The sequence below is a fragment of the Clavelina lepadiformis genome, chromosome 3 (assembly GCF_947623445.1).
Source record: "Clavelina lepadiformis chromosome 3, kaClaLepa1.1, whole genome shotgun sequence".
NCBI classification, from domain to species: domain Eukaryota; kingdom Metazoa; phylum Chordata; class Ascidiacea; order Aplousobranchia; family Clavelinidae; genus Clavelina; species Clavelina lepadiformis.
In genome coordinates, this window is record NC_135242.1 from 2,489,635 (window position 1) to 2,517,239 (window position 27,605).

General features: G+C 39.9%; 2 protein-coding genes across 2 annotated transcripts in view; one reads left to right on the forward strand and one right to left on the reverse strand.

Moving 5' to 3' along the window:
• Nucleotides 1-751: 751 nt before the first annotated feature.
• LOC143449554 (dynein axonemal heavy chain 12-like) lies at nt 752-4,993 on the reverse strand. The gene is made up of 13 exons (XM_076949808.1): nt 4,674-4,993; nt 4,476-4,561; nt 4,143-4,307; nt 3,773-3,881; nt 3,347-3,505; nt 3,141-3,276; nt 2,867-3,041; nt 2,315-2,482; nt 2,068-2,173; nt 1,857-1,996; nt 1,648-1,756; nt 1,390-1,543; nt 752-1,303 (listed from the first exon to the last, which is right to left on the reverse strand). Exons 1-13 carry the CDS (start codon nt 4,842-4,844, stop codon nt 1,161-1,163), a joined length of 1,821 nt encoding a protein of 606 aa, XP_076805923.1. The 5' UTR covers nt 4,845-4,993; the 3' UTR covers nt 752-1,160.
• Nucleotides 4,994-8,072: 3,079 nt separating this feature from the next.
• Nucleotides 8,073-27,605, forward strand: part of LOC143448647 (dynein axonemal heavy chain 6-like) — a 29,438-nt gene continuing 9,905 nt past the window's right edge. Inside the window, exons 1-54 of the mRNA XM_076948466.1 lie at nt 8,073-8,326; nt 8,460-8,641; nt 9,346-9,564; nt 9,716-9,873; nt 10,108-10,305; nt 10,442-10,586; nt 10,780-10,976; nt 11,217-11,346; nt 11,552-11,652; nt 11,786-11,915; nt 12,189-12,252; nt 13,016-13,139; nt 13,232-13,406; nt 13,591-13,718; nt 13,965-14,109; nt 14,312-14,566; nt 14,653-14,802; nt 15,066-15,194; nt 15,308-15,463; nt 15,611-15,712; nt 15,803-15,893; nt 15,976-16,124; nt 16,246-16,338; nt 16,424-16,543; nt 16,864-17,027; nt 17,200-17,374; nt 17,560-17,746; nt 18,004-18,140; nt 18,396-18,626; nt 18,903-19,106; nt 19,338-19,483; nt 19,642-19,873; nt 20,025-20,162; nt 20,431-20,586; nt 20,707-20,850; nt 21,002-21,159; nt 21,350-21,464; nt 21,741-21,902; nt 22,080-22,261; nt 22,494-22,611; nt 22,810-22,953; nt 23,113-23,314; nt 23,538-23,705; nt 23,891-24,039; nt 24,235-24,375; nt 24,743-24,952; nt 25,157-25,285; nt 25,528-25,628; nt 25,745-25,855; nt 26,002-26,233; nt 26,367-26,542; nt 26,862-26,969; nt 27,146-27,289; nt 27,452-27,578. Coding sequence (XP_076804581.1) covers nt 8,230-8,326; nt 8,460-8,641; nt 9,346-9,564; nt 9,716-9,873; nt 10,108-10,305; nt 10,442-10,586; nt 10,780-10,976; nt 11,217-11,346; nt 11,552-11,652; nt 11,786-11,915; nt 12,189-12,252; nt 13,016-13,139; nt 13,232-13,406; nt 13,591-13,718; nt 13,965-14,109; nt 14,312-14,566; nt 14,653-14,802; nt 15,066-15,194; nt 15,308-15,463; nt 15,611-15,712; nt 15,803-15,893; nt 15,976-16,124; nt 16,246-16,338; nt 16,424-16,543; nt 16,864-17,027; nt 17,200-17,374; nt 17,560-17,746; nt 18,004-18,140; nt 18,396-18,626; nt 18,903-19,106; nt 19,338-19,483; nt 19,642-19,873; nt 20,025-20,162; nt 20,431-20,586; nt 20,707-20,850; nt 21,002-21,159; nt 21,350-21,464; nt 21,741-21,902; nt 22,080-22,261; nt 22,494-22,611; nt 22,810-22,953; nt 23,113-23,314; nt 23,538-23,705; nt 23,891-24,039; nt 24,235-24,375; nt 24,743-24,952; nt 25,157-25,285; nt 25,528-25,628; nt 25,745-25,855; nt 26,002-26,233; nt 26,367-26,542; nt 26,862-26,969; nt 27,146-27,289; nt 27,452-27,578 — 8,229 coding nt within the window. The 5' untranslated portion in view covers nt 8,073-8,229. The remainder of the gene's footprint in view (nt 8,327-8,459; nt 8,642-9,345; nt 9,565-9,715; nt 9,874-10,107; nt 10,306-10,441; nt 10,587-10,779; nt 10,977-11,216; nt 11,347-11,551; nt 11,653-11,785; nt 11,916-12,188; nt 12,253-13,015; nt 13,140-13,231; nt 13,407-13,590; nt 13,719-13,964; nt 14,110-14,311; nt 14,567-14,652; nt 14,803-15,065; nt 15,195-15,307; nt 15,464-15,610; nt 15,713-15,802; nt 15,894-15,975; nt 16,125-16,245; nt 16,339-16,423; nt 16,544-16,863; nt 17,028-17,199; nt 17,375-17,559; nt 17,747-18,003; nt 18,141-18,395; nt 18,627-18,902; nt 19,107-19,337; nt 19,484-19,641; nt 19,874-20,024; nt 20,163-20,430; nt 20,587-20,706; nt 20,851-21,001; nt 21,160-21,349; nt 21,465-21,740; nt 21,903-22,079; nt 22,262-22,493; nt 22,612-22,809; nt 22,954-23,112; nt 23,315-23,537; nt 23,706-23,890; nt 24,040-24,234; nt 24,376-24,742; nt 24,953-25,156; nt 25,286-25,527; nt 25,629-25,744; nt 25,856-26,001; nt 26,234-26,366; nt 26,543-26,861; nt 26,970-27,145; nt 27,290-27,451; nt 27,579-27,605) is intronic.

Here is a 27,605-nt window from a genome sequence, read left to right on the forward strand (position 1 = left end):
TGCATTTTTGCATTTAACGACTAGAACAGAACTTCTGAACACTCCATTTTCAGTTCATAAAGAGATTAAATTAGTCAACTTCTGTGTAAACGCGCACTTTAAGTGCGTCTAGGCCTAGGTAGGCTATTTTTGTGAGCATCCACACTTGTTATTTTCGGTTGTTTGGTTCACACAAAGACCTTGCTGAAAACGACAATGCTCTGCAGTCCAGATATAAGCCTAACAGTGGTTTGTCAGCCTACAGCGCCGACTGTATAAAACGTGAAAACGATTTTTTTACCCTCCTGCTATGCAATTCTTATTGCACACCGTCAGAGTAGACTAGTCTACAACCCATTTGCAATATTTTGTCGGTAAGTTATTTACTGCAGAACATTTCAACCAAATAGTTCACCTCTACCAGCATGGTGGATAAGATTTGAATTATGAGTAGGTTCAAACAAGCAACAAGCATCGAACCCTGGAAAATGAGGGGAAATATTTAGGCAAGCTATCATTGGTTACCGGTAACTTTTCCCACTATGGCTTAATTTGGAAAAGATAAGATTTCTATTAATGTTACATTTTTAAATAATAGTCACGGTGTATTTCTTGAGACCTGAATAATTTAATCGATGACAAGCTAGCAGTTCGGTTCGTATTTAAAATCAGTTATGGTTTTAAAAGTTTTGCATTAAAGGTTCATGACACATGAAGCTACTGTTCATTTATTTGTGATTTACAACATTCTGATGAATGCGATGCAAATGGATAAATTCAAACCGACCACTTCAAAGAACGTCACTTAACTTGTATCTGTTACTTTCCGGTAGTAAAAATGAACATGACGAATACGTTGATGACAAAATTTTAGAAGAAAAAATTTATTTGAAAAACAAAATAAACTCAACGTTTCACAAACTCGGTCATTACTTCAAAAATATCTTCTTTAAAAAAATTTAGATCTGTGTGCGAAATGGCAAAACTACCAATAACTTGAAATATATGCAAGGCGTTGCTTATCTCGCCTGAACACATGATGAAGATATCAGCTCTGTTTTTAAAGAATGTATCACAATGCTTATCCAATTCGTCAGTACTCTGGTCAGATTGGCAAAAAAGCAACACGTTTAAATTTTGTTCTATGTAGGCATAAGCTTCAAGCTACGATTGTGCCCTGTTTAAACTTCGCTAAACATGAGGTAGTCTACGATTGGCTTTGGTACGGGGAGAGATTTATATATTTCTTCATCTTTTATTGCTTGACCGTCAAGTGAATTTCGAATAGTCAAACGACAATAATGCTGCAAACTTCGTGGTGACTCTGAAAAAGATTAAAACACGCAGTTTAGAAACTTGCTATTTAATTTATCGACAGTTGAACTTTAAGTCATACCGTGATCTAGCTACCTGTTAGTTCTTTTATTTGAGGCCAATCGTCGCTTTCTTTGATGACTTCCTTCACTAGATGACACAGTTTAATGTTGGGCGCAAAATGAAGAATAAAGAGGAGTGTGCTTCCCCACCACAGTCTGTTGCTATCTTCTGTCAGATAATGACAAAACTGCAACAAAAGCAAAAACATCTCCTACACATTGCTCAAAGTGTAACTTAGCTAGACCTTCAACTAGACATCTTTAATTTAGTTTTAGGCTATTTAGCTCATACCGATCTCTTTCGAAGGTAATCCGGAAAATTTGAATGATTTTCATCGCCGATCTCACAATGCAGACACATGGTCACGTCACATCTAGATACTAAAACTTGTTTTAACATTCTTGAAGATAAAAAAGCAATATTAGTTTGAATTCAGTGTTTACTGAAAATTTGGAACAGTAGGTATCGAATCGGCAAAAGTTCGTCCTTCCTGTGCCTACCTGAAATCTCTCATGGCAAAAACAATGGCAGCAGGAAAAATACCCAGGTCTTCGTCAACATTTGCGTTTACATTGGCGCCGTATGACAGTAGGAGATCAACGATGTCCTTTTGACTATGACGTACAGCCACCAGTAGAGGCTTAATAAATTTTCGTTAATAATATGAATTAGTATCAATCGAACATGAGCTATGTGAAATATAGCCTATACCTTAATGTAATCAACTTCGGTGCCTGCTCCAGCTTCAAGGAGAAGTTTAGTCGCATCTTCTGAGTCGTTGTCGACGGCAAAAAATAAAGCGGTTTGACGCCTGTCTCTGCCATGTCAATTCAAGGCAAAGCATTATTTCCGTGCATTTAGGTAGGCTAGTACTAAATTTCAAACTTCAATTAGCCTACAGCACTTCAGTTTGTTAAAGGTTGAATGGGACGTGCCTGAAAAACATTTTTTACCTTACCTGTATGTTATCTTATCCCTGGTTATTTTTACATTCACGTCATATCCGCTTTTGATTAACATTTCCAATATCTCGACGTGGTTGCCTTTAGCAGCTGAATGAAGGGGGCTCATACCGCAACTTTCGGCCATCTGGCGGTTGGTGACTTCCAAAAGATGTTTGACAATGCTGGTTGGAACAAAAATAAAAATTTCCATAGTTGCATCATAATTGCATTGATCTCATGATATTGACACGACACGTGACAGATACGGCACAGAGCAGTCGACAGCACGTGACAGATAGACCTATATGCGGTTCCCTGGGGATGCATAAATGTTCAATCTGCAATACCACGCAGTGCAAATTGAACAAAGAACTCTGCAGTCCGCATGATACGCATGATACGTCTAATGTGGCTAGACCGTTGGCTTGCATGCACAGCATAAACAACTTAGGTTGTTGCAATTTATGTTACTCGTCTGTTGACGCACATTTATTGTATGGTGTGATATTTTTTATCCTCAGAGTGAGGAAAGTCTTTGAAGGAAAAGCAAAGTTTTTAAGACTTACTCGGAATAACCCTGGTATGCAGCAATGTGAATCGGAAAAAGTCCGTCGCAGTTGACAAGATGAGGGCTAGCTCCGTGCCTGAGCAACGTTGTAACACACCCGACGTGTCCTTCCTTACAAGCCTCGTACAAGGGTGAAGCCATTCGGCTCTTTGAGCACATGTTTGGCTCTCCACCTGAAAAATTTCATAATCACCGTTAACAACAGAGAGAGACAGACGCTTACATGCCACTGTAACAGTTGTATTTGATCAAACGGAATTAAAACCTTTCACCTGCTTGTAAAAGCTGTTTCAAGCAATTACTTCTGCCGCAAGCAGCGCTAGTGAACACCGGGCTAATTCCGAATCCATCACGTGTGTTTGGGTCACCACCGTGACGTAGTAACATTCCAAGAATGTCAACATGACCCTGTGTCATTGAAAAATCTAGAAATTTCCCGCGAAATGGCACGGAAATAACTCGTTCACAAACGACATACCCGATATACAGCCTCATGCAAAACAGTCCATCCTCTGTTTAGTGCTTTGTTTGGTTGCGAACCAGCTTTCAACAGACTCAAGACAATTTCACGATGGTCGTTGTCCACGGCCACCAGCAGTGGGGTTTCCATCGAATTACGACCGATGTTTGGATCAGCCTAAAAAATAATTATCCATTAAAAATGTCCATATTGTAAATAAATGTATTGTTTTCGCATCAGTTTAATTGCCCTACAAAAATATATATGTTTCGCCGGAAATGGCTTCAGCAGTCTATCGTCAGTTTTACGCCGTTGTATTACGCTGCCAAAAAGGATATGCCCAGGATATGTTGCATGCAAATTACTCAATACTTGTGTTTGCTGACTCTTGCTATAACAGCAGTGCAATACATTCAGTGAAAGTCTGACATGATTGCAACAAACCTGACATTGCAAGAGTCGATTCAGAGCTATAGGCTTTGAGTGGACAGCAGCCAGGTAGAGGGGTGTTTCCCCGTTTGCGTTGCTGGAGTTGACCAGCTCTGGAAAAGCCCTGCAAAGACAAATACGATTAAAATCCCCCGCCCGGATAGTTGTCCTTATCAGCCTGTGGCTGAATTATGCGAAGAGACGATAAATTTGAAAAATACCGATCTAATTAGTCCAAATGAGCTAAAGACTTTGAGTGAAAAGCTATAAGCCTGGCACAGGGTGTTTGCACAAAGCATATAGGCCAATATACCAGATCGATATGCGAGTTTAGCATAAACATGTTTACACTTTACACAGACAATTTCGGTAACAAACCACGTACTGTAGCAGAGCATCCAGGCAGTAATCGTGACCTTTTGTAACCGCAGCATGCAGAGGTGACGTCAAACATTCCCGAGACGTCATCAAACACTTGACGTGTTCCCGATCTTTCAAAAGTAGCGCATTTTTTACTTCACAACAATCGGTGAAGAATGCAGTTCGAGGTCTAATCAAGCATACAAAAAAGAAATTTGTTTGATTTCGCTGTTTATAAAAGATAAATAGCAACAGATAATAAAAAAAAGCAAATGCGCGACACGTGACTGAAATAATCAATCTATATATGAAGATGTTGAAGTGTGTTTGATGACACATTATTTGCGTTAAAACTTACGGGCTTTGATTTCCCATCGACATCGAACGACGAAGCATCATTTGAGAAGAGCTGTCAAACTTTGCCGGAAAGTCGTTAGAAATATCCTAATGGCAAATAAATTAAGTGCTTTAAACATCTAAAGCAATGCAAAAATTTATTTATGACACGTACAGAAGAAGTACTTGTACGACTGTAGGGGTCAGTGCGTGATCTTACATTTGCAACCGATCCTCCGCTAGACGATGCTGTTACGGCAGTAGCACTTTCGTCGTCACTCTCCTCCGAGTTGCTAGAGTCTTGAAGGCTTTGCATTATCGCGATATGAAGCTGCTGTTCCTCCTCTTCTATAGTGACCGGGTACAACCTGGTGTTGTCATTGGCTTCCATGGTGTATTTCAACAAAATCCGGTATTTACAGTAAAATATTCAACAGCAGGTTGAAGCTCATACAGTTGACAATTATCAGGATCTTACAGTTGACAATTTGACGATTGACAATTGACAATAACAATTTGACGATCAGGATCTTACAGTTGACAATTGCTACATTTCGGGAAATAGGTAATCCATAATAACGAACTCGAAACTTGTTCGGATTAAGAAAAGTTTCGTCTGAACACATTTTACTTGTCATATTAGACCTAAGCTATAAAAACATTGCATTCGCCCTGCAAATTGCCGTTTCTTTCAGTGCTGCGTACTATAATGCCTGCAACTGCGCTTCTATATGCGCTTCTATATATAACTTCTTAACCTGCATTGCGTACTATAATGCCTGCTACTGCGCTTCGCTCCCGCTGCTCAAAGCTATTTATATAATCACAGTTCATTATCACTTAGAGAGAAAAGAGCTGTCTAGAATAGATCATCGCAGCTTAGATGGAGTCATGCTGACTGTATTTGTTTAGTGACAACGTTAACTTCTGTCACTGGCTAACTCTGTTTGCAAAGTAGCAAGAAAACCAACTTGCACCTGGTTTCTTTTGTTGTCTTGCATGATTGCTGTCACGTGTGCTTACGTTTTTAATTAGGATTTTAAATTAAAACATTTCATGTCTGTACCTGCAGGCTAAATGTAATTAAACAAGTCCAAGTTACAAAGCAAACCTCTATAATCTTTTTTTTATCAAAGTAGTCGTAGTCGCCGTGTCTACGACCAACCGGAAAATTGTTTCAAATTTGAGAATAAAACTACAACAAAACTACAATAGCTGAGACCTGTAAGCCCAATAAGACAATTATTGGGCAAGCTTCAAAGAATAAAGATTGCAATAAAACCATTAAAGCTGCATTGAAACCGCAGAATTTTGTAGAGTTTTCTACGGTAAAACGGTCGTCTCGCGATACAGGTGACCTTTGGAAGATCTACCGTATTCAATATCGAAAAGTAGTAAAGTAAAGGCCATCTGTTTACCTAAATTCGAGAAGCAATCTATAACTGTTTCTAGCTATTAAACTTTTTTACTTAATTTTCGATTCTCCCATTCGCTACGATGTTACATTTTTTATTACATAAACATAACATCTCTTGGTACGCCTGATGCTTGCTAAAACTTGTGTAGAGAGATGCTAGAGTGCCACCGAATATTCTACTTTCTTATTGTAATATACACTGACAATTGTAGCACACACTAACTAAGCAGGCGAAAAACCGGTTTCGGAGAGTCGTTCCTAGGGGAGCGCATATGTGAAGCCAATCTCCATTTCGACGGAGTATTGCGATTATCCATGTTTCTACAGAATTAAACTAAATACTGGGCGAGTATTACCAAACCCGTTGATATTTATCGTATCGTCTTGTTGGTTTTTGTAATCTTGTCTAATACTGCTATTAAGTTATTGTGAGAAACAAATGCATTCAAAATTCTCCGAACTAGAAAATACTCTTTCATCTAACTTTAAAGCGTTTGAGTTAATTGGATTTTTGTGATGTTATTGAACTACGTGTGTTTAAGCTGGATGAGTATTGAATTTGGAATAAATTTTACTGACGTACTTTAAGTAAGTTTTTTGGTTTTATTAATTAATGTGGTTAGTACTTAGTAATGAATTACACGTCACATGCTTGCAGTATTATATAATCCGTTTAGTGCCAAATAATTTTAATTTCTGAAATAAACTTTGAATTTTTATTTTGACTTAAGGTGCTAGGTAATTTAAAAGTCTTGATGTTCAGCCAGTGTATAAATTTTTTGTTTCCATGCATACCTTGCATTATCGGCTAAAAATATAAAAAGTAACCACGTGGTGTCTCAGAGCGTAGCTATAGAAACACAATCGCGTGCTGTTGTAACTTTCAGACCAGCTAGGCTAGTCTGTTAAGCTTGTATAAGTTTTATTAGGCGTATATTCAGCGTGCGATTTTTCATACAATAGAAGAAGATAGTATCCAGTGCGCTTATTCCGTGTGCACTTTACAAAATTAGCAATTAGAAGCCTAGGTTTGATGATTTAATCTTGATGTGAGTTCAGTTATTGCTGGTTTTTGTTACAGCCTAAACACTGAAAGGTTCACCACACTTGCATAATTAGGAAAAACTCTTAGAATGATGGCGTCCATTATCGCATTCGGACCAGAGTTTATACTATTCTAGGCTATCATGAAAGTGCTCGAATTGTATCTTTGGTCATGTTACTCAAGTTCAGGTTTTCTGCATTCAGTAGCCTACATTGCTACACTTTGTACGACTTCAAAAAATAAATATATAGCCTAGGTCTAGTTGCGCATTACATGAATTTACTTTTCCTTATACTTTGTGCGAAATATTAATTATTAGACTAAAAGCACATCATACGAATTTAATGAAGTACTTTATTCATACATGCAATTTGATACCTTGCAAAATTTTATGCACTGTACATCCCATGCTATGCTGACCATGTACTGTGACGTCATATTAGACAAGTAGAGTGTAGAAGATGCATAGGACTGTAGAATAAAAACTAGTCAGCATATTTTGAATATTTTTTTGGTTGTGTGAAGAATTTCATGCTACTCAAGTGAGTGAAGTCTTTACTCTCTGATAGCCAGAGAGTTACTGTTAAAGAAAGAACCAAATTCATTTTCATTGTTAAATATAGATGACTGAAAAAACCTGCCAATCAAACAAGATAACGGCTGTAAGTTGGAAATGATTTATTGTTGACTGCTTTTTCTTGTCCTGGTGCAAAAGTGCACAAACAAGTTTTGCCTTAGTTTTTTCGCTTGCTATGATTCTGCGGATGCCATAGTAACGTCTGTATTGGGTGACTTTGATATTGTTTCCAAGATGCATTCCATGCAATGAGTACACCAAAGGTCAGTTTGGTGTGCATAATGAGTACGCCAAAGCCCAAGGACGTGCTATGTCAATACCACCCAAAACGAAATACCATGATCTTTTTTGTCTAAACAAGAGAAAAACAGATAAGAAAAATGAATTTGCAGTTGCCACGGCTGCACCAAGATGTTATTTTGATCGTGCCATGCCAAGGTCAGACCAAGTTTACGTCGCTTGATTAAAATATACAGTACTGTATGCTTAGCAACGTTCTTATCCTGTGTCAACATTATAGTATTATGCAGTATTTGAAAATTATTCATTAGAAATTTTGATTTGTTTTCTTCACAGAATATGCACGGAATTAATTTCCATTGTGCTTTTCAGATAAATAATCAAAATGTCTAGTCTTGGTGTAACGTTGGAAAGTTAAGTATTGCATAGCCTTGTGTTAATCACAAGGTTGCTTGAATTTTTTCACCCATTTGCTGCCCAAATTATTAAACTAGAAAATGGCAGATTCAAAATTGGATGGAAGGTTTCTAAATGGCCAGGCCGCTGGCGTTTTAAGCCGAGCCACAACTATGCAGAGTCAAAGACCAATGACAGGTTTGTTTTTTAATTTTTCTTCGTGAATTTAATGAACAATTGAATGAACTCAATGAGAAGTATCTTTTAAGATTTGTACAAAACTGAAACCTTATTTCTGTAACAATCATAACACAAATAACCTAATTAACAGGAGCGTCAGAAATCGTTCTGCCGAGAAATGTAGTTGACGGAGCGAAGCTAAAAGCTCGTCTCATCTCAAAGGCCCCTCTACAAGCTCAGTCATTCACGTCGAGCACTCTCGGACTGAGGCGAGTCACAAAAGCACAAATGTCCACTAGGGAGCGTCGGAAAGGAGTCAAACTTGAGCCTTTGGTAATCTTGTAACGAGAATGTGTTGGTAGGCCTATTATGTAGTTCAGAGGTGACGAACATGCGGCCTGCAAAAGAATTTTGTGCAGTTTGACAATCGCTCTTGCATGGCGAAGCATTCCGGCGAGACCAACAGTCATGAACTTTCTTTGACCTGCTTCTAATCTTTGCACAATAAGATATCAAAAGCTGATAGCACGATTGAGTTGCAGCAGTATGCCTTCAATAGATGGCCGCACTCAACCGATGTATTTTTTTTGCGGCCACGGGAGCAGCTAAAAACCTTCCGAATGAAGCAGTTGCATTTGAATGCTAAATATTATGCAAAATTTTACAGGTTTTAGTATGTATGACAAAAAAGTTGTGCGGCCCGCTTACTCAGCTGTAACTGACAAAGTGGCTCGCGACAGCGAATTGGTTCGTCACCCCTGATGTAGTTAATAGTTAGCTAGTTATATAATAGTTTAAGTTAATATGATGTTAGCGGCAGTATTTCATGGCGGTTGCTTGCATGTAAGCAGATTCTGCTTTTTCGACAGAATCAAAATGAATTTGTTATGCAACGGACAACAATAACTTTACCACATAAAGCATTCTACAGTATTAGTATGCCAGCACACCAATAAAATTAACCATGCAACCAACCAATGTTCAGTTTTAAAGTTAATACAGTTATGGTGTGCATTAAACTGTACATATTTTTGTAGCCAACTTTGGCAACGTTCCAATCACACAACCAGCCGAGTTACATCCAGGGGCAGAATCGGATCGCGATGATCAGACAAGGATGGAGACCTCCGTCTTCCTCTCTTGGTCCTCCTGTTCCGCAATCTGCCGCTTCAAGGAAAAGATCCGCAGCAGTTGGAAGCTTGCCTATCACTCCTGGACAGCCATTGAAGCCAATGTCTGCGTTGTTGGAAAGAAAGGTTTAAAGGCGCTTTGATATTTTATGTTGTCATTTGTATATTTAACTGTTTGAATATTGTGTTAAAATGATTTTTACTAAATTTTTGGTTATATTAAAAGTTATTTCAGACTCTTTCACTTCTCTAATCACCACAAATTGTTTGTCTGCAGCCTCTCTCTCCAGTTCCACCAAAACATCCAAAGACCAGAGATACTCCGCGGATATCCCGGACTCTAACTCAGGAAGCAATTCAACAGTTAACTGTGGAGGACATAATATCAGCGGACATCCACGATCCTCTCCAGATCATCAGGATAATAAGAGAGAAGTGAGTTCATTGTTGACAGAAATTTTGCTATTGCTGTGGACGAACCATGCAAAATGAAATCTATATTTCCGTTTGCTCAATTCTATTCTGGTAACTGGTGTCTTATGATTACTGGTATCTGGTGTTTTATGATTACTGATAACTGGTTGATCGTCCTAATGGTATTTTAATGTATCTCACCATGTTCATTGTCTATGATACTTATATTAAACCTCTTATCATTACATTTGGCAGCCCAAGGATAGGTTTCCTTTACATGACACCACGCGTCGATCGATCGTCCAATGAATACTCCCCGTATAACCTCCGTATAGTTACTCACGAACACATTGTACCTGATGACTATTCAACTATAAGCGCTCAGGGTGTGACTCGAGTGCAGCGAGACGAGACGGACTTCACGGACCTGGACCGTTGGGAGCAGGAATACAAGTCAGTCTGATATTCATCTGTGTATGATGATGATGTCAGTCTTGGGCTTCATGGACCACTTTATACCATTAAGTATTTCTGAGAAACTATTCTTTGCAGTCTGCTAGTTTGTGAACGTTGTGATGTTATATTGCAGGTATTATTGTCGGTTGGTGAATATTCCGACATTTAATCTCTTCCGAAAGTGGAAAGCGTTTGCAGTCTGGCGCGAAAATGTCAGACACCACAAGACTGCAAAATGCCGGAAAGCATTGGAGGAAAATCTCTTTCTCCTTAATCCGGTAAGTTTATTGAATTATATTGCAGATACCTTTCATGCAGACGTTAAGTGTAAGACATTATGAAGCTAGTTGTGCATCATAACTTACGAGTACAAAGCATTGTCTGCCTACTCATTGGTATTGTGTATGTATACGGTATATATTTATTTATGTTTCCTACAATTTTTCATTGTTTTCCTGCACTGCTTTGTAGTCCCTACGACCAGCCCTGCTCAATGTTCGGGAGATGTGCTATCGCATCGGTGACATGGGCCTATGTCGTATTGAGAAAGGCTACACTTATCGCTTGACACAATTCCGGGATGCTCAGTTTCACCAACTTCAGGAAGTTCAGGGGCACTTGGCTGACTTCCGTGGTCTGGTCAAGGAGGTTGTTCGAAGCGCTTGCAGGTAACTTGTATTTGTGAGCGGTTTAAAACATCTATCTGCCAATACAAATCAGTGCTTATGCAACGGGATTTGCTGCAAAATTCAGTTCATAAAAGGAAAAGGTTATTCTTAATCTCCCAGATTATGCGTGTAGTGTATATTACAAGAGATACTTCAAGTTGATAAAAAACACATAAATAAACAATTCTGTTGCATGATTTTTAAAATAAAAAAAATCCACAAATGCTGAAATCTTTGCAGAACCGCTCTTCTTGAAGCTGGCTTCACCCCCGATGATTACTTTTATGACACAGAAAGTCCCGGCATGATGGGGTTTGGCGAAGATGGCCAACCTTTACCCCCCACTGCTGGTTCATCAGTGTTGGAGCAGGTACTTCTGCTGACTTGTTGCATTACTTACAAGAGCGCCTGTGATTTTTGGTGTTATAATTTACACACTACGTTTTAAACTTTAAGCTTTGAAGAAGTTTATAACTTTAGTTGTGATTCTACTTCTGGAGAATTGTCGGGTCATACTAAACTTATGCCTTTTACGGTAAGGTTTTTTATCAGAACTATACTTTGTTTATTTACAGGCTCAGTTTGAAGAAATGTTCGGCGATGCTCCTGACAAAATGTCGTACACAGAACAAGCAAATAAAAGATCTCACTGCCGCCGGCTAACAAGCTTTATCAGGTTTTATACACTCACCAATATTTTCCTGAAATTATTGTGCCAGTTACCTTTCCATAGCAATTGGGCGTGTCATTACATGAATATATAATTTTTCTTAAGCTTGCGTGATATATGTTCTACTTGATTACAACAGGTTGGCGGATTATTTGATTGTCAACACGATGCATGTGCTTGCCGTCAACTCAGTATCCACGCTACTCAATTATTTAACGGAGCAGTTAAATCAAACACCTGCTGAGGACGCCATACAAAATTGGGACAAGGTACTTTCCAAATTTAATAATTCTTCTAATTTAATGATAGCAAAATCCACTCAACTTCTTGTTTGATACGAATGTCACTGTAACGTTTTAGAAAACATGCCCTTATGACTCTTATGACGAAAATAGTTTTCCTGATCAAACAAAATTACATCAAAAAAAAAGTAGGGTATTTCTGAAGCTTACAGTACAAACACTATGTGAGGTGTCCCATTTCCCGGAATTTTTATTGAATCAAAAATCGATCAGTGACACGATATCAAATTACTAATTTAGGAAGAAGAAAAACCAGCCCAGGAGGAAAACAAAACGACTACAACAATGGTCCCTGCTGTTCCAGGTATAATGGGTCATGTCATACGTATCGTATTGTCTACATCAGGCATGCACAACTCAAAACAGTACACGGGCCGTTTTAGCGAAAAAATATTTTTCGCGGGCCGCGTGCTAACGTTGTTGTAACTAACGTGTAGCCTACTTTATATAATGTGACCGATTAACCGTTGAATAAGAGATATCGTTGAGAAGATGGTTACTGTCAAGAGACGGTTGCCTCTCGCACTACAGTATCTAGTTGTTTTTAACGCTTTGCGGCGGTAAAGAATCGGATTCGTTGATTATGTAACTGTAACCGTGGAGAAAATGCCTGAATGAGCGAAATCACGGAATATCTCGCGGGCCGCATGAAAAGGTTTCGCGGGCCGCATGCGGCCCGTGGGCCGTATGTTGTGCATGCCTGGTCTACATAATACTATTGGTATAATCACATGTAATGCATTCGGCATTCGCCGACTGTTTCGTTTCTGTTTAATATAAGTTAATAAATGCATAAAATTTAACAAATATGTTTCACTACTTGGATACCTTACATTATTCACGGAAGAATTTGCTTCGCCATTCTTTCGCTTCCTTTACCAAATCACATGACACAATTGAAACTCTGGCCCTATCCAGGGCACTAAGTGGCCATTGTCCCGATACAATCATCTAAGTCGTTACAGAAAAGTGTCCAGAACGTTGGGTCTCCAGTAACATCACTTCAGACACTTTAGACATCTTAGTAGTGAATCATTCTCTTGATCTCTCTTTTGTTCTTCTTTCAGGTGAAGAGGAATCTCCTGTCCTCCCACCACTCTTCCTCACCGAGTTTGATCTCAATGTTGAAATTCTCTCTTTCCTACCAAGCGTTGACAATTTCCATGAGGCACTTGGTGATGTCATCACAAGGTAAAGTTCCTGTTACGTCGATTTGCTGTTACAGTAGCTAGATTTTCTCATTTTGCAATGACATGTTGCAGCAAGGTTTAAGTTGCTTTCAGGTTCCAGGAGACAGTTTTATCGGTCGCCAACCTGGTAATGGATTCTTACTTCGACGCATTCACACGTCCAATCATCAACAATAAGTTTGAGGAGAAGACTTGTGGTGATGGACCCTCCCTTTCGGCCATGTTCGAGGACGACCGAGACCTGCAGGGACTTATCCATCGCATCAAGGTTAGATAGGTGGATTTTGTGTTACTTTTCACACTTCACTTGTCGATTCAAGTGCTGTTATTTCATCAACAATGGTCATGAAATAGGTTACTCTTTTTTGCATTGCACTGAATCATGGACTGTGGCATTAACTTGCAAATTTCCATTTCAAACTGGTCTTCTCATAAAAATTTCTTCTCTTCAGGAGTGTATCGGGAATGCTTTCTACTCAGCTGACATATACGCTAATACACTTTCTCATTTCCATGAATTTTATCGCGAAAATGAACTCCTTGACCTCAATAGCTTGAAGAACGAAGAACATGACGTCTTGTGAGTGATGACGTAGCGTTCATGTCACATATGACATTTAGGCCTCATTTTGAAATTGTTGAAACAGAAAAACGCTGAAAACGTTGTTGCAAATCATAATCTTGTTAACTTATCTTGTGGAATACCCAGATGCTCATGACATATCAGCGTTTGACTAGTATCCATGTTTCACACCGGAAGCTAAGGAACTATGTTGTCATGTTGTCATCATTTTGTGCTGATATTTTAACCTTTGTTGTTTTTTAGATTTTTCTCTGAATCTTTGGAGCGATACAATTCCCAGCACAAATCAGCGGTTTCCATAAAATCAAAGCGACCGATCGGGATGTTGTTGGTGGACGCAATCAAATTGAAGGAACGTCTCATTCCGAATCCTCTGCGATGTTTGGAGGTGAGTTGGACTTCCTCTCAACACTTTCCGCGATTAATGAGCACTTACTCTGGATAAATCAACTAAACGTCCGACTCTTTGTCCATAAACAGTTTGAAGACCACTCGCATTGCGCAAGCGTTTAGTGAATTTATTTGTTTTGAAATGATGCGATAAAGTCGCTATGATTGTTTTTCCAGTTGTTTTTAACCTTTGACCTCAGGCCATCAACGAAATTCTTCCGCAACTGGCAAAGCGCCAGATGGATGGGATCATCAGCGAGGCTCAGGATGCTCAATTTAAGCTTGAAATGGTCCCCGCATCCACGATAGAGTTCGTGGACTCCCTCAACTTCCTCGATGAGATCCAGGATCGAATCGAACCTCTCGACGAACTCTCGAGCGTGGTCGTGCTCATGTACGACCTCATCGATAAATACGACGTCCCGACTCCTCCTGAGGACTTCGCAGTCTACAAGGTACAATACGCATTTAAGCCTTTCTAGCGTCTTGCTAACGATGGCGACGTCATTATTATCCATCTTTACCGACGTTGTGGTCATAGACACTTCGTCCGTCGATCCATAACGTTCGTAACGCGATTGATAAATCTGTGTCGGAGCGGGATGCAAACATCGATAAGTTCTGCAACCATCTTGATAAAGACATTGCTGAGCTAGGCAAGGAGGTGAAGTTGATCAAGCAGGAAGGCCAGGTTGGTCGTGTTTGGAAATAAAACATTATGTTGTTGGTTTGTTGCATTCAAGAGTTTATTTATGCGCCCACTCAGTGCTGTTATGCCTAATTGCAATTTTGTTGTGATCATTTATTGTGACTATACGACATGCTTAGAAACTACCAGTTACCTGCCATCTGCATAGTATCGTATATCTTTACCATAGCGTATACCTTTGTACTTTAGAACAAGTACTGTTTCAACAAACACTCAAAACTTTATTTGTGTTTACTTTTTTTAAGGATCCTTTCATACTTGACTTCAAATCGGACAAAGGAAAAGTTAAAGGAATGATTCAGAGGATGATTGACACCATGGACGAACTACAGAAGCGAGCTTTTCAATACAAATCCTACCAGAAACAATTTAAGGTAAATTTGCAAAGTACTTTTTACAACCCTTTTGCTTATCATTTGTAAAAGAGGTCTTACTGTCATTCTCGCCACTTCGAAGTGATTTTTAAGTGAAAAATTTCCGTTTTTAGGTGGAAATGACAAAATTCGACGAGCTTGAAGAAGTTCATGCTGAGCTTAAGTTGAAGGAACTTCTCTGGAACTCGCTTGACAACTGGGACCAGTTGTATGAGGAATGGCTTGATGCGCCCTTTGAGACGCTGGACCCTGAAGCCATGAACGTCCAAGTAAGTCTGAAGAATTACCTGCTTCACTTCGAATCTAAAGATTAAGTGGAAAAATCGAAAATTATTCCACTGCTTGACATTACGTCGTCTTTTTCGTATTGCGGTGGGGTAAATGCAACGATCTCACCACAATCTTTTCATACCAAGGTTGCCAAATATGCAAAGTATTCACATCAGCTCGAAAAGGGGCTGCCCCCAAATGACGTGGTTCCGGTTCTCAAAAGCAAAGTCACAGATATGAGAGAGAAGGTTAGATTGTGACGTAATGCTTAGCTAGAAGCCACTTTCTTCTCTCAGCGATTTTGCTCAGAGCAAGATTAGTAAAAGTTAACTGTCTAGATGCCGGTCATCACCAATCTTCGCAATCCCTGTCTTAAAGGCCGTCACTGGGAATTGATTGAAACAACTATCGGACAAAAACTCCCATCAGGTGAGAAAAATCAGAAATTTCTGTCCTTGTATGGTCTCATCACGCTTGACTTTAGCGCTACCTTGTGAGTAAATATGCTCAGGTGGTCCACCGGCAGAGGGCGACGAAGAAGCAGAATTCTTGAATTTCCGTTCACTGAACGAATGGGGAGTTTTTGAGCACTCTGAAGCAATAGAAGATGTCTCTGGACAAGCCTCCGGGGAGGCGTCACTTGAAACTATGATGAAGAAAGTGGGTTGACGGTTGCTGAGATTTCTCGAGTCGGACTTAACACTAGCTCTTTATTCAAAATGACTTTGTAGGGTGTGTAATACCTTACCCTACCACTTTGTCATTTTGGCTTCCATTATAGGTCGAAGATTCGTGGAAAGCTATGGAGTTTGCCGTTCTCCCTCACCGTGACTCGAAAGACGTCTTTATTCTCGGTGGGACAGAGGACATACAGGTTGTTATTGGATCATTTTGGTGTCGCATTATCGCCATCTTGTTCAGCGTTATGGGTACTTACTGTCGTAGTATGATCTGTGCAGGTTCAACTGGATGACAGTCGCGTATCCATAGCAACCATTGCGTCGTCGCGCTATGTTGGACCAATCAAAGAGAAGGTTGAAGATTGGCAAAAACAACTAAATCTGATGAACGACACTTTGGTAGGTTAATGGAGAGAGAGCCCTGAAATTTTGATGGGTGAATAATTCAAGTTCGTGAAACTAAAACAGACCCCCATTAGGTTACCCACCTTTTTTGCTGGCTGTACCGCTTTGTTTCGTCAGAGCATTCTCTGCTAGACCCATACTAATGCAAGCAAGAAAAACTGGACTTTGTACCCCATATAATTTAAGTGTTATCTTACCCCCTACGAGCAGTCTTTTTCCGAACCTATATCCTTGCTTATTTGCTTGTGTTGCAATTGTGATTATGGAGCTTGCTTATCACAAACAGATGAGTAAATGTTGTTTCTATTGCACAGGATGAGTGGCTGACATGCCAGCGCAACTGGCTCTACCTGGAGTCAATCTTCAGCGCACCCGACATCCAACGACAACTTCCCGCCGAAGCAAAGATGTTTATGACTGTGGATAAATCATGGAAGGAGATTATGAGAAAAGTCAATAGACTTCCAAATGCTTTGAGGTAGCGTTTCTTGAAGTGCTCCGTTATGTTATGATAACTTTGACTCCTCCAGTGAACAGATGTTGTCGATATATATGGCTGCTATATATATAGGGACTACTCCACGGTATTAAACTTACTTCTCTTAACTACTAAGACTTGCGTTAATCTCAGTAAAATTTCCTGTTCGCAGAGCTTCCACACAACCCGGTTTGGTGGAACAATTCCAGAATAATAACGCTCTGCTGGACCAGATCCAGAAGTGTCTTGAAGCTTACCTTGAGTCGAAGAGAGTCATATTCCCGAGGTTTTATTTCTTATCAAACGACGAACTTCTCGAAATCTTGGCTCAGACCAGGAACCCACAAGTACAAAATGTTTACACTTTCTGTCCATTTAAAACCCCTTAAAAGTTAATCCCTGTTGCTGAAAAATTTAAATCCGATTTTTTCCTGATATTTTGATGTTCTGACTTATTTTAAATTAATTGACTTTAAACGACACCATACAAACCTTCATTGTAAATTACTAAACATAACACTATCCGTCATAGGCTGTCCAACCGCACTTGCGTAAATGCTTCGACGCGATTGCCTCGCTTGAGTTTGGCACAGTGCCAGTTTCCAGTGATGGAAAAGCGACACCAAGCGGTGAGAAGGCGGAGGTGCAAATCACAAACGACATTCTGGCCATGATTTCGCCGGAAGGAGAGAATGTCAGTCTTGGAAAGGGATTGAAAGGTTCGACACGTTGTCACACTTGTATTGTTACAAGAGCTTATTTTGTCTGCCTATTATCCAACCTGGAATGACGTTAACGTTATTCCAAGTTGGATCCTTATAACAGACCTTCTGTAACTTCCAAGCCAGTAACTCACTAGTCTATAAGTTACTCTGGTCAAGTACCAGTCGTTTTTAAAGATACGTTTTCCTGTGATCTTAGGACGAGTTAACTTCCAAATCTCACTAATTCCTGGATTTGATAAAATCTTTTTCAGCTCGTGGCAATGTAGAGGACTGGCTGGGCAAGGTTGAAGAGGCGATGGTGGTCAACTTGAGAAAGATGTCCAAATCCGCCATCACCGACTTCCAACAGCGGTCCAGGGAGGAGTGGTGCGTCGCTCATCCATCTCAGGTCAGTTTTTGGGGTCATTGAGGTCATTTTATCACGAGTTTTGATTTGGAGTTTTATTTCAACCATAACAGATTATTTTAAATGGTTATTTCCGTGCATTTATTATACATTGGCCAGCACTGTACCATTATGAAATTATGACTGTTCTTGATGTATAACTTTATGCAATTTAATCAAAAATTTTAGAAGAACTAAATATCCCATAGAAATGCTTAAAATGTAAAATAAAACCAACAAGCGCTTCGTTTCGTCCAGGTCGTCCTGACAATCTCTCAGACAATGTGGTGCCAGGAGGTCAGCGCCATCCTTTCCGGGGAGGTGGGTGAAGGTCCAGTAGAAGAGTTGAAAGACTTCGAAGAAACATCGTTCATGAGGCTCAACAGGCTTGCTGCCCTTGTGCGGATGAATATTCCCCGCCTACATAGAAACAACATAACCGCTCTCATCACGGTCGATGTACACGCTCGTGACATCATCACTGACATGGTAAGATATAAATAGATATTAAATTTAATTTTGGTATTCTTAGCAAGTTTATTACAGCAGCTGTTTATTCTATTAATAAATAAAGAATTGAAGTTTTTGAAGTAGTAAGTAAAAAAAAGTTTTATATAAGAAAAAACTTTTCTTACCCTCATCGGTTGTAACTTTGACGAACTGAATTGTGAAGTTCTCATTTGTGGTTCAACCATGAATTTGGAAAAAATTTATGTCAAAGAATCATTTATGTTCTAACCAGTAACCTATTGTAATTCTATTCAGGTCAAAATGGGTGTCGACTCCCCGACCAACTTTGAGTGGTTGAGACAGCTCAGATATTACTGGGAGCTCGACATAGACGACTGTGCAGTCCGATGCGCAGGGTCACAATACATCTACGGCTATGAATACTTAGGAGCATGTCCCAGGCTGGTCATCACGCCATTGACCGACAGATGCTACCTCTGTCTCATGGGTGCTCTCCGGGTACATTTTTTATTTTTTTGATTAGTTACCTTACCTGTGCAAACAATTCTTGCATCTCGATGTGATGCATTGTCATGCTGGGTCCAGCTGTTATGACCCTATTGCACCGGCCATTAAATATTCAGTTATCTTTAAGTTTGACGTACCTACATGCACCTGGACCATTTGGTTCTGTTTTGGTGCCTGCAAACCAAGCAAGTTTCTGTTCGTAATGTTTTGTTGCTTTTTAAGCTTGACCTGGGTGGAGCCCCCGCCGGTCCAGCTGGAACCGGGAAAACTGAAACGACTAAAGATTTGGCGAAAGCGCTTGCCAAGCAGTGCGTTGTCTTTAACTGTTCTGAAGGACTCGACTTCAAAATTATGGGACGATTTTTCAGGTATAATGTTACAGGAAGTATCCGCATAACTGGCAATTTAACAACAACCACTAACATATAATCAGAATCCAAAAGTTTCAACGCTTTTATGAAGGAAACTTTGAATTGTGTACAGTTTAGCGCGACGAGATAACGACAAACGCCATTATTTTATCCAGCGGTTTGGCCCAATCGGGAGCCTGGTGCTGCTTCGATGAATTCAACCGAATCGACATCGAGGTGTTGTCTGTCATTGCTCAGCAACTGCTGACGATCAGGAACGCAAAAACGGCCAAAGCTGTTCGATTTATGTTCGAGGGGAGAGAGATAAAACTGGACGCAACATGCGCTGCTTTCATCACCATGAATCCTGGATATGCCGGGAGGACCGAGTTACCTGACAACTTGAAGGTAAATTTCTTCACTAGGTCACTTTTTTACGCTCACTGACGTTACTTTCTTTTTGCGAATGATTGTTTTTTAATTTAAAAGAGAAAATAAATAATGATAAGATTTGTGGCCGTTTATGGGATAGGCGATTACCAATCTGCGTTTTCTTTAGGCGCTGTTCCGTCCCATTGCTATGATGGTCCCAGATTATAAGCTCATTGCTGAGGTCATCTTGTACAGCGAAGGTTTCGAATCCTCAAAGACTTTGGCTCAGAAAATGGTGCAGATGTACAAGCTCTGTTCTGAACAGGTTCATACTTGCAACTCTTATCCCTTCATCATATCTCAATCTTCCTACATCAAATAGATTTTTAATTTTTTTTATGTTTTTTGTAAGGTTTATCGTTTCAATCAATGCTTTATTGTATCTTAAGCGCATGTTGTGTGCGTATTAGCCCACCTTAAAGTCTATATGTTTGCACATAAAGGTGTATTAGCATGACATTAGTTGAATTTTATCCTGTCTGTTTTATGGTAATGGACGTTCTTGATTTTATGGTCACTTTTCGTCTGTGTAGCTGTCCCAGCAAGATCACTACGACTTCGGTATGAGAGCGGTCAAGTCTGTGCTGGTGATGGCCGGTTCACTCAAGCGTGAAAATCCCGACATTCACGAAGATATCGTGCTCATTCGAGCGTTACGAGATTCTAACTTGCCAAAGTTTCTCGTACAGGTGGATATTATCTGTCAAATTTCTGATTAAACTTAAAAAAGCTTGCTTGTTTAATATAAGAACGATTCCTAAACATCATGTTTTGTTGAACGGTCTTCGATACTAAGTCTTTCTTCTCAGGATGCTCAACTCTTTCGAGCCATCTTATCTGATCTCTTCCCTGGAGTTGAGATCCCGGAGCATGATTATGGAATTTTTGAGAAGACGATCAAGACATGCATGAAGGAGGCGGATCTTCAACCGATCGCATCTAGCGTTAAAAAAGTAAAACATTTCACCATTTCTTTCACACTCTAACGCTGGATTTTTCGAACATTTCTCTCACAAACCTCAGCTGTGACAGCAGTAAATGTACAAATATTTATCAATTAATCAAATGATTTTACATGTTTTAATCACCAGTGTTTTGCACCAGGTCATTCAGTTGTACGAGACCATGGTTGTGCGGCATGGTGTCATGTTGGTTGGACCAACCGGTGGTGGTAAGACCACTTGCTACCAGATGTTGGCAGAAACCCTCACACAGCTTCACCATGATGGGGTCAAGAACCAAGATTACAAACCTGTCAAAACGTAAGGCAAAAACCAGAAATAAAAACCAAGAGCAAACCAAACCCAGTGGTTCAGAAATCCATAAAATATTTCTCATATTCGTTTGTAACTTTGATCGATAATTGGCATCACCGAATTAGTTAACAAAATAAGTTGATAGTTTGCCAATCTTACACTCCACTTTGGTACGAAATATTTGATCTTCACTCAGGACTGTCCTGAACCCGAAGAGCATCGCCATGGGGGAGTTGTACGGTGAAGAAGACAAACTTACTCTTGAATGGAAGGATGGCTTGATGGCCATCAGCGTGAGAACCGCTGTCCAGGTGAGTCATTCTGACGTAATAATCAGAGACGATTTGCGTAATAATTACCGTTTGTTGTTACTGCTTTGTGCTAATCATTAAAGGATCTTGTAAAAGGTAGCGGATCTGTGTTTGCTTTACACAAAGAAATAGTTTCGAATACATTTTCAAAATTTTCTTTTAAACGAGTCTAGGCTGTTGTGACCTTAGCTTCCATTTTTTAATCACACGAAGCTGAACGCAATGTTTTTTTATTTCCTTGATGCTTTCAACTGTTTTTCTTCACACATGTCACAGGACACGACGACAGACCATAAATGGATTGTGTGCGACGGACCAGTTGACGCTTTGTGGATTGAGAACATGAATACGGTGCTGGATGACAATAAGATGTTGTGCCTGGCCAACTCTGAACGTATTAAGCTCACAGATTATATGCATATGTTGTTTGAAGTTCAGGTATGCGTTGGCGGAAATGCTGGTACCTTATCTATAAGCTTCATATACTTTATCGTTTACTTTGATTTCTCCGGTGTAGCGTACCATGTGATAATTATTGTGGCACACGTTATAATTACCTTCGGACTGACCAAATAATCGCAATGCACTAACTTTGACTGACTGACCGCAATACAGGACTTGGCCGTCGCGTCCCCTGCCACGGTCAGTAGATGCGGGATGGTCTACATCGACCCGAACGAGCTCGGCTGGCGGCCATACGTCACAACCTGGTTGAAGATGCAGATGTCAAAGTTGAAAGAAGAGACGAGGGATTTCATCCTGGACTTGTTTGATGCTTACATCGAAGATGGGCTCAGGTATCTCAGGATAAATACTTTACTTTTGTTTGAGCCTACAACGTGGGGTTTCCCTACAGTTCGATATAACTTATTTTTTACTATTTATCCGTTACGGGCTACATTAGATGGAAGACACTAAATCTAAACCGTAGTGACGTCACAACTGCGTTTTTTTGCTTTGTTGATAAGAAACGGACGCTTTGGGTAATTCATTATGCTTAAAGCATTACTTTGAGTTATTATATCCCAGATACGTAGAGAAGCGTTTGACCCAAGCCATGCCACAGGTCGGCATGAGCAAGGTCGCGGGGCTTTGCTCCCTCATCCAGTCTCTCCTGCTCGGCAAGGGAGGACCCGATCTTAAACAGGTGAGGACTTTCTCTTGAAAGCAACACTCTGCAAATTCATCGTAATTTCCACTACATTGACTTTCTAAATCTTATCGTGGTAATAGTCTTTGGGAATATATTTTCCAACCTTTTGTACCACTTGACTCCGTATTCCACTGCGTAGAGTTGTTGTCAACTTGATGCTTGTTAATGTAGTCCGTCTGTTTCTTCTTTCAGGATGCTGTTCGCTTGCATCCGATGGTCACGAACACTTTCATCTTCTCCTACGTCTGGTCAATCGGCGGCAATTTGGTCGAAAGTAGCTTCGACGGTTTTGACTCATTCGTCCGAGGACAAATGGAAGAAAACCCGGAAGTGAAGGTTGGTGCTTAAAGACAGATGAATTTTTTTTGTGAAATTTTTGTTTTAAAAATCGCATTTTTCGATGGTTGGTTTTTTAACATCACTGTTAACCTTTTAGTCTGAAACAGCCGTATTTAAAAGAGAAAATTAACGGAGAATGTTGCTTTCTCTTTCTAGCTGCCGACAGGATCTGATTTGTTCAGTTATTACATCGATTTCGACACAAAACGCTTCGACTCGTGGGAGAGAATCATCCCCACCTTCAAGTACAGCAACGAGGTCCCGTTCTTTGACATGCTCGTTCCCACAATAGACACTGTGAGGTTCGGGTACTTGATGGAAAAGTTGCTCGATGTTGAGCGCTCAGTCTTGTACACTGGTAAGATGTTGATGGAAGTTTTGGGGCTGATTTTTAACTGACAAAGATAATTTTCTATTACTTGGAATACTGAAATAAAATTTAGTCTGGCATTCAGGCTTTCGTTGATAAGCTTGAAATGAACGCTCACCATTGAAAGTTTTGATCATATTCACATCATATTCACATCATTTAACATCATATTCATATAACATCATTTCATGCCATATTTTACCATTCACAGGGATTACTGGTGTTGGCAAGTCTGTGGTTGCTCGTGGATTGCTTGAATCGATCTCAGAAGCGAAGAGCTATGTTCCATTGTACATGAACTTCTCCGCTCAAACCTCGTCGATGAGAACCCAGGAATTTATTGAAGCGAAACTGGAAAGAAAAAGAAAAAATATTATCGGTATTTGTTTTCAGAAATTGAAAATAAATGAAATTAAAAAGTTTTTTAAAAAAAAACTCTTCTTCTAAACCTTGCAGGCCCAAGTAGACACAGCGAGTCGTTGATGACGCTTTTCTTGTATCGTTTGCTGCTTCGTGACATTAATTAATGAAATAATGACTTTCTTCTAACTTGCAAATATCTAGGTGCTCCCCCTAACAAGAAAGTGATCATCTTCGTCGATGACTTGAACATGCCTAAGCTTGACAGATATGGAAGTCAACCTCCGATAGAACTTCTTCGTCAGTATCAGGATTTTGGTGGGCTCTACGACAGAGAAAAACTCTTCTGGAAAGTAAGAATCTAGTTTCAAGGTTCTCTCTTATACCGTCTAGTGACGAGGTGGACTATAAATGTAATGGCGTACACACTCACTGCACAAATTTACGTCAAATTGTTTTTATTGTAACAGTTTCGTATCGATTGCTTTGAACTTTTTTTAACGCTCTTGAAATCAAAAAACAAAAAACCAAAATCCCATTTTTTGCAGATCATCAAAGACGTCACCATTGCTGCAGCTTGTGCGCCACCTGGCGGTGGACGTAATCCAGTTACGCCTCGCTTCCTCCGGCATTTTTCCATGTTCTGCCTCCCCTCTCCATCTGACTTTAACTTGAAGACGATATTTGTGGTGAGGGTTATACTTATAACCACAATAACTTGTAACGAACAATGGGACATGACGGTAACTAACTGCGTTAGCTAACTGATGAGAATTAACTGTGTTTTCTCATCAGTAATCAGTCACTAACTTTCGGAATTGCATCGCAAGCACAGAAATTTTAATCTGAAACGCTTGTTTCTGTGAATTGTGTTCAATCTTATAAAACAAAACTTTGTAACGAACAGTAGGATATAACTGTAAATGATTGTATTGTCCCGTTATTAATTCTTACAACTGCATCACAAGCATAAACAGTCAGCAATTTAAACGTCTGCATCTACAAATTGCAATCATTGCTGAGAACAAATAAATAAATTGTCTGACACCAACCCAGGCTATTATGGGAGGATTCTTGTCCGAATTTCCCGTCGCTGTCAAGGATTGCACGAACGCGATCGTCGAAGCCGCGATTGAAATCTACGGAAGAATGTCAACCGACCTCCTCCCCACCCCCACCAAGTCCCACTACGTCTTCAATCTGAGAGATCTGTCCAAGTGTGTCCAGGGTATACTCAGGGCCGATGCCGGTGTCATCCGTGAAAAGGTTGGATGATTTTTTTGCTGGTTTATGTAGTTTGGTTGATAATTATTATTAAAATAATTTTTATTCAGTCAAAAGTTGGGTAGTGTTGATGTAGTGCATTTCGTACCGTGTATGTTGGTTTGTTTGTTAATTGGTGTTTCGGTCATAAGTGCGGTGCCGGTACTTAATCCGTTTGCCGTTGGTTGTCATTCATTGTCTTCCTAGGTCCACATTTTCCATCTTTTCTGTCACGAAGCTCAGCGTGTTTTCCACGATCGTCTGATCAACCATGAAGACAAGAATTACTTCTGCAAGATGCTCTCCGAAATGGCCAACAAGCACTTCTCGCAGCAGGTTGATTGCGAATCAAGTTTGTTGTTATCTTCACAAAATACAAAATCTAGCTCTTGATATGGATTAAATCAGTAGCCTAAACCGCTGGTATAATGCTGAAATAAGTCTTATCTTTCACGAGCATAAGTCTCTCACTCTTTGACATGATTGTTTCATTAGTATGATTCTTACACCTCAATAAAGCTTTCCTTGTCGTGATTACTACGACATATTGCAGCAAATTACATATAAATTTTTTGTAGGTTGAACCTGAAGATTTCGTCAAGAAACCGATCATATTCGGAGATTTTCTCAAAGTTGGAATCCCCAAAGAAGACAAATTATACGAAGACTTATCGGACAGGTTTGTTAGTAATTATGACGTCGTTGTGACGTCTGCTGATAAAACCGGTGACGTACCACTAAATGACAATTGCTAGAAGTTCGATCAATGATAACTGAACTCGTGTTTTCATACAGGATGGACAAAGTGAAGGCAGTCCTGGAGGATTATCTCGACGACTATAATCTCTCCTCATCAAAGGAGATGAAGCTCGTCTTCTTTCAAGACGCAATTGAACACGTGGCCAGGTTTGTGACGTCATAAAAGCTTTGAGTTCACACGTGGCAATCGTTTTTGAAGATTTGAAGAAGAAAATTTACTTCACAATTTTATGGTCATGTTATACAAGTGATGTTAATCGCAATATAAAATATAAACCCCAACCCAATTCTAGAATTGTTCGTATGATCGTGACTCAACGTGGCAACGCTTTATTGGTCGGCGTCGGTGGGTGTGGTAAGCAGTCTCTCACCCGATTGGCTTGCCACGTCTGTGGTTATCAGTGCATACAGATCGAGCTCACCAGAGGTTACAATTACGAATCGTTCCACGAGGACTTGCGCAAAGTTTACAGGACTTCTGGGGTCGAGGGCAAGGACACTGTGTTTCTTTTCACGGATACCCAGGTACTGAACCAAAATAACCCTGCATCGACCCCTAAAAACCCCTACATCCCCATACTCTGTGCTTAAATTCACATAATCATAATTTAAGTATTTGAATATTTCTTGAAAATATTTGTTCACTTCTTGTCTTCAGATTGTGCAAGAGGAATTCTTAGAGGATATCAACAACGTTCTCAACTCCGGGGAAGTACCAAATTTGTTTGAGAAAGACGAACTTGAGCAAGTACTTGCTGCGATCCGACCACTTGCCAAAGAATTCGGAATATCGGAGGGAGACAGGGACGGAGTCTTCCAACACTTTATTGCCCGGTATTTATATTTGATTTGCCTGTTACATGTTGAGATGTTTAATTTGGTCCCTACTTCATTCTAAAACCGAAATAATCTAAAAGCTGTAATATTGTCGACGAATTTCTCGACATTTTTGGCCTAAAATTTCAAAATTTTCCAAATATAAGGAACTTTCTGACAAATCAATATTGACGAATTTTATTTTTGAAGTGCGAATTCTTGTGGAGTAGAATTACTCCCGTGTAGGCATATTTACATATTTCTTTCAAATTGAAGCACACTATTATAATGTGGTTGTATGGATGAGGAGTAACTTGCGAATTTTGCTTCCGCTCAGCGTCCGGCAAAACCTCCATATAGTCCTGTGCATGTCGCCGGTCGGAGATGCTTTCCGGGCGAGGTGCAGAATGTTCCCTTCGCTCGTCAACTGCTGCACCATTGACTGGTAAGCTTAAGCTGCCATCTATGTTGTGTGCAGACAAACACGATACAAGCTTTAAATCCAATACAGCATAATTGAATCGTTTACTAGAATAGTAATAGAAATACATCACTTGGTTGTTAATCTACATCACTGTATTGTACCACCACAGTTTAAGAATTTCTATTCTTCTTGTTTAGGTTTGTGCAATGGCCAGAAGAGGCGCTGTTGAGCGTGTCTCAGAATTTCTTGGGACCCATCCATGACTTGGAGGACGTCGAGAAGCAAAGAGTCTCAAAGATCTGCGTCGAGATCCACACGAGTGTTAATACAATGGCGGAGAGGTAAGTCAACGACAATCTCCCAAGATAACTTCACTGTTCACTGCCGCCACTTTATCAGAATCCAGTTGTTTTTTGTCAGAATTCAGTTGTTTTTTGTCAGAATTCAGCTGTTTTTTTGTCAGAATTCAGTTGGCGAGTGCGAGGTGCTTTTAACCGTTTCAGGTTCTACAAGGAACTCAGGAGACATTACTACACCACGCCTACCTCCTACCTCGAACTCATCAACCTCTATCTGAGCATGCTCCAGGAGAAGAGGAAGCAGCTAGTGACCGCCCGCGACAGATTTAAGGTGGACCCCATTTGATGTTTGGTCATT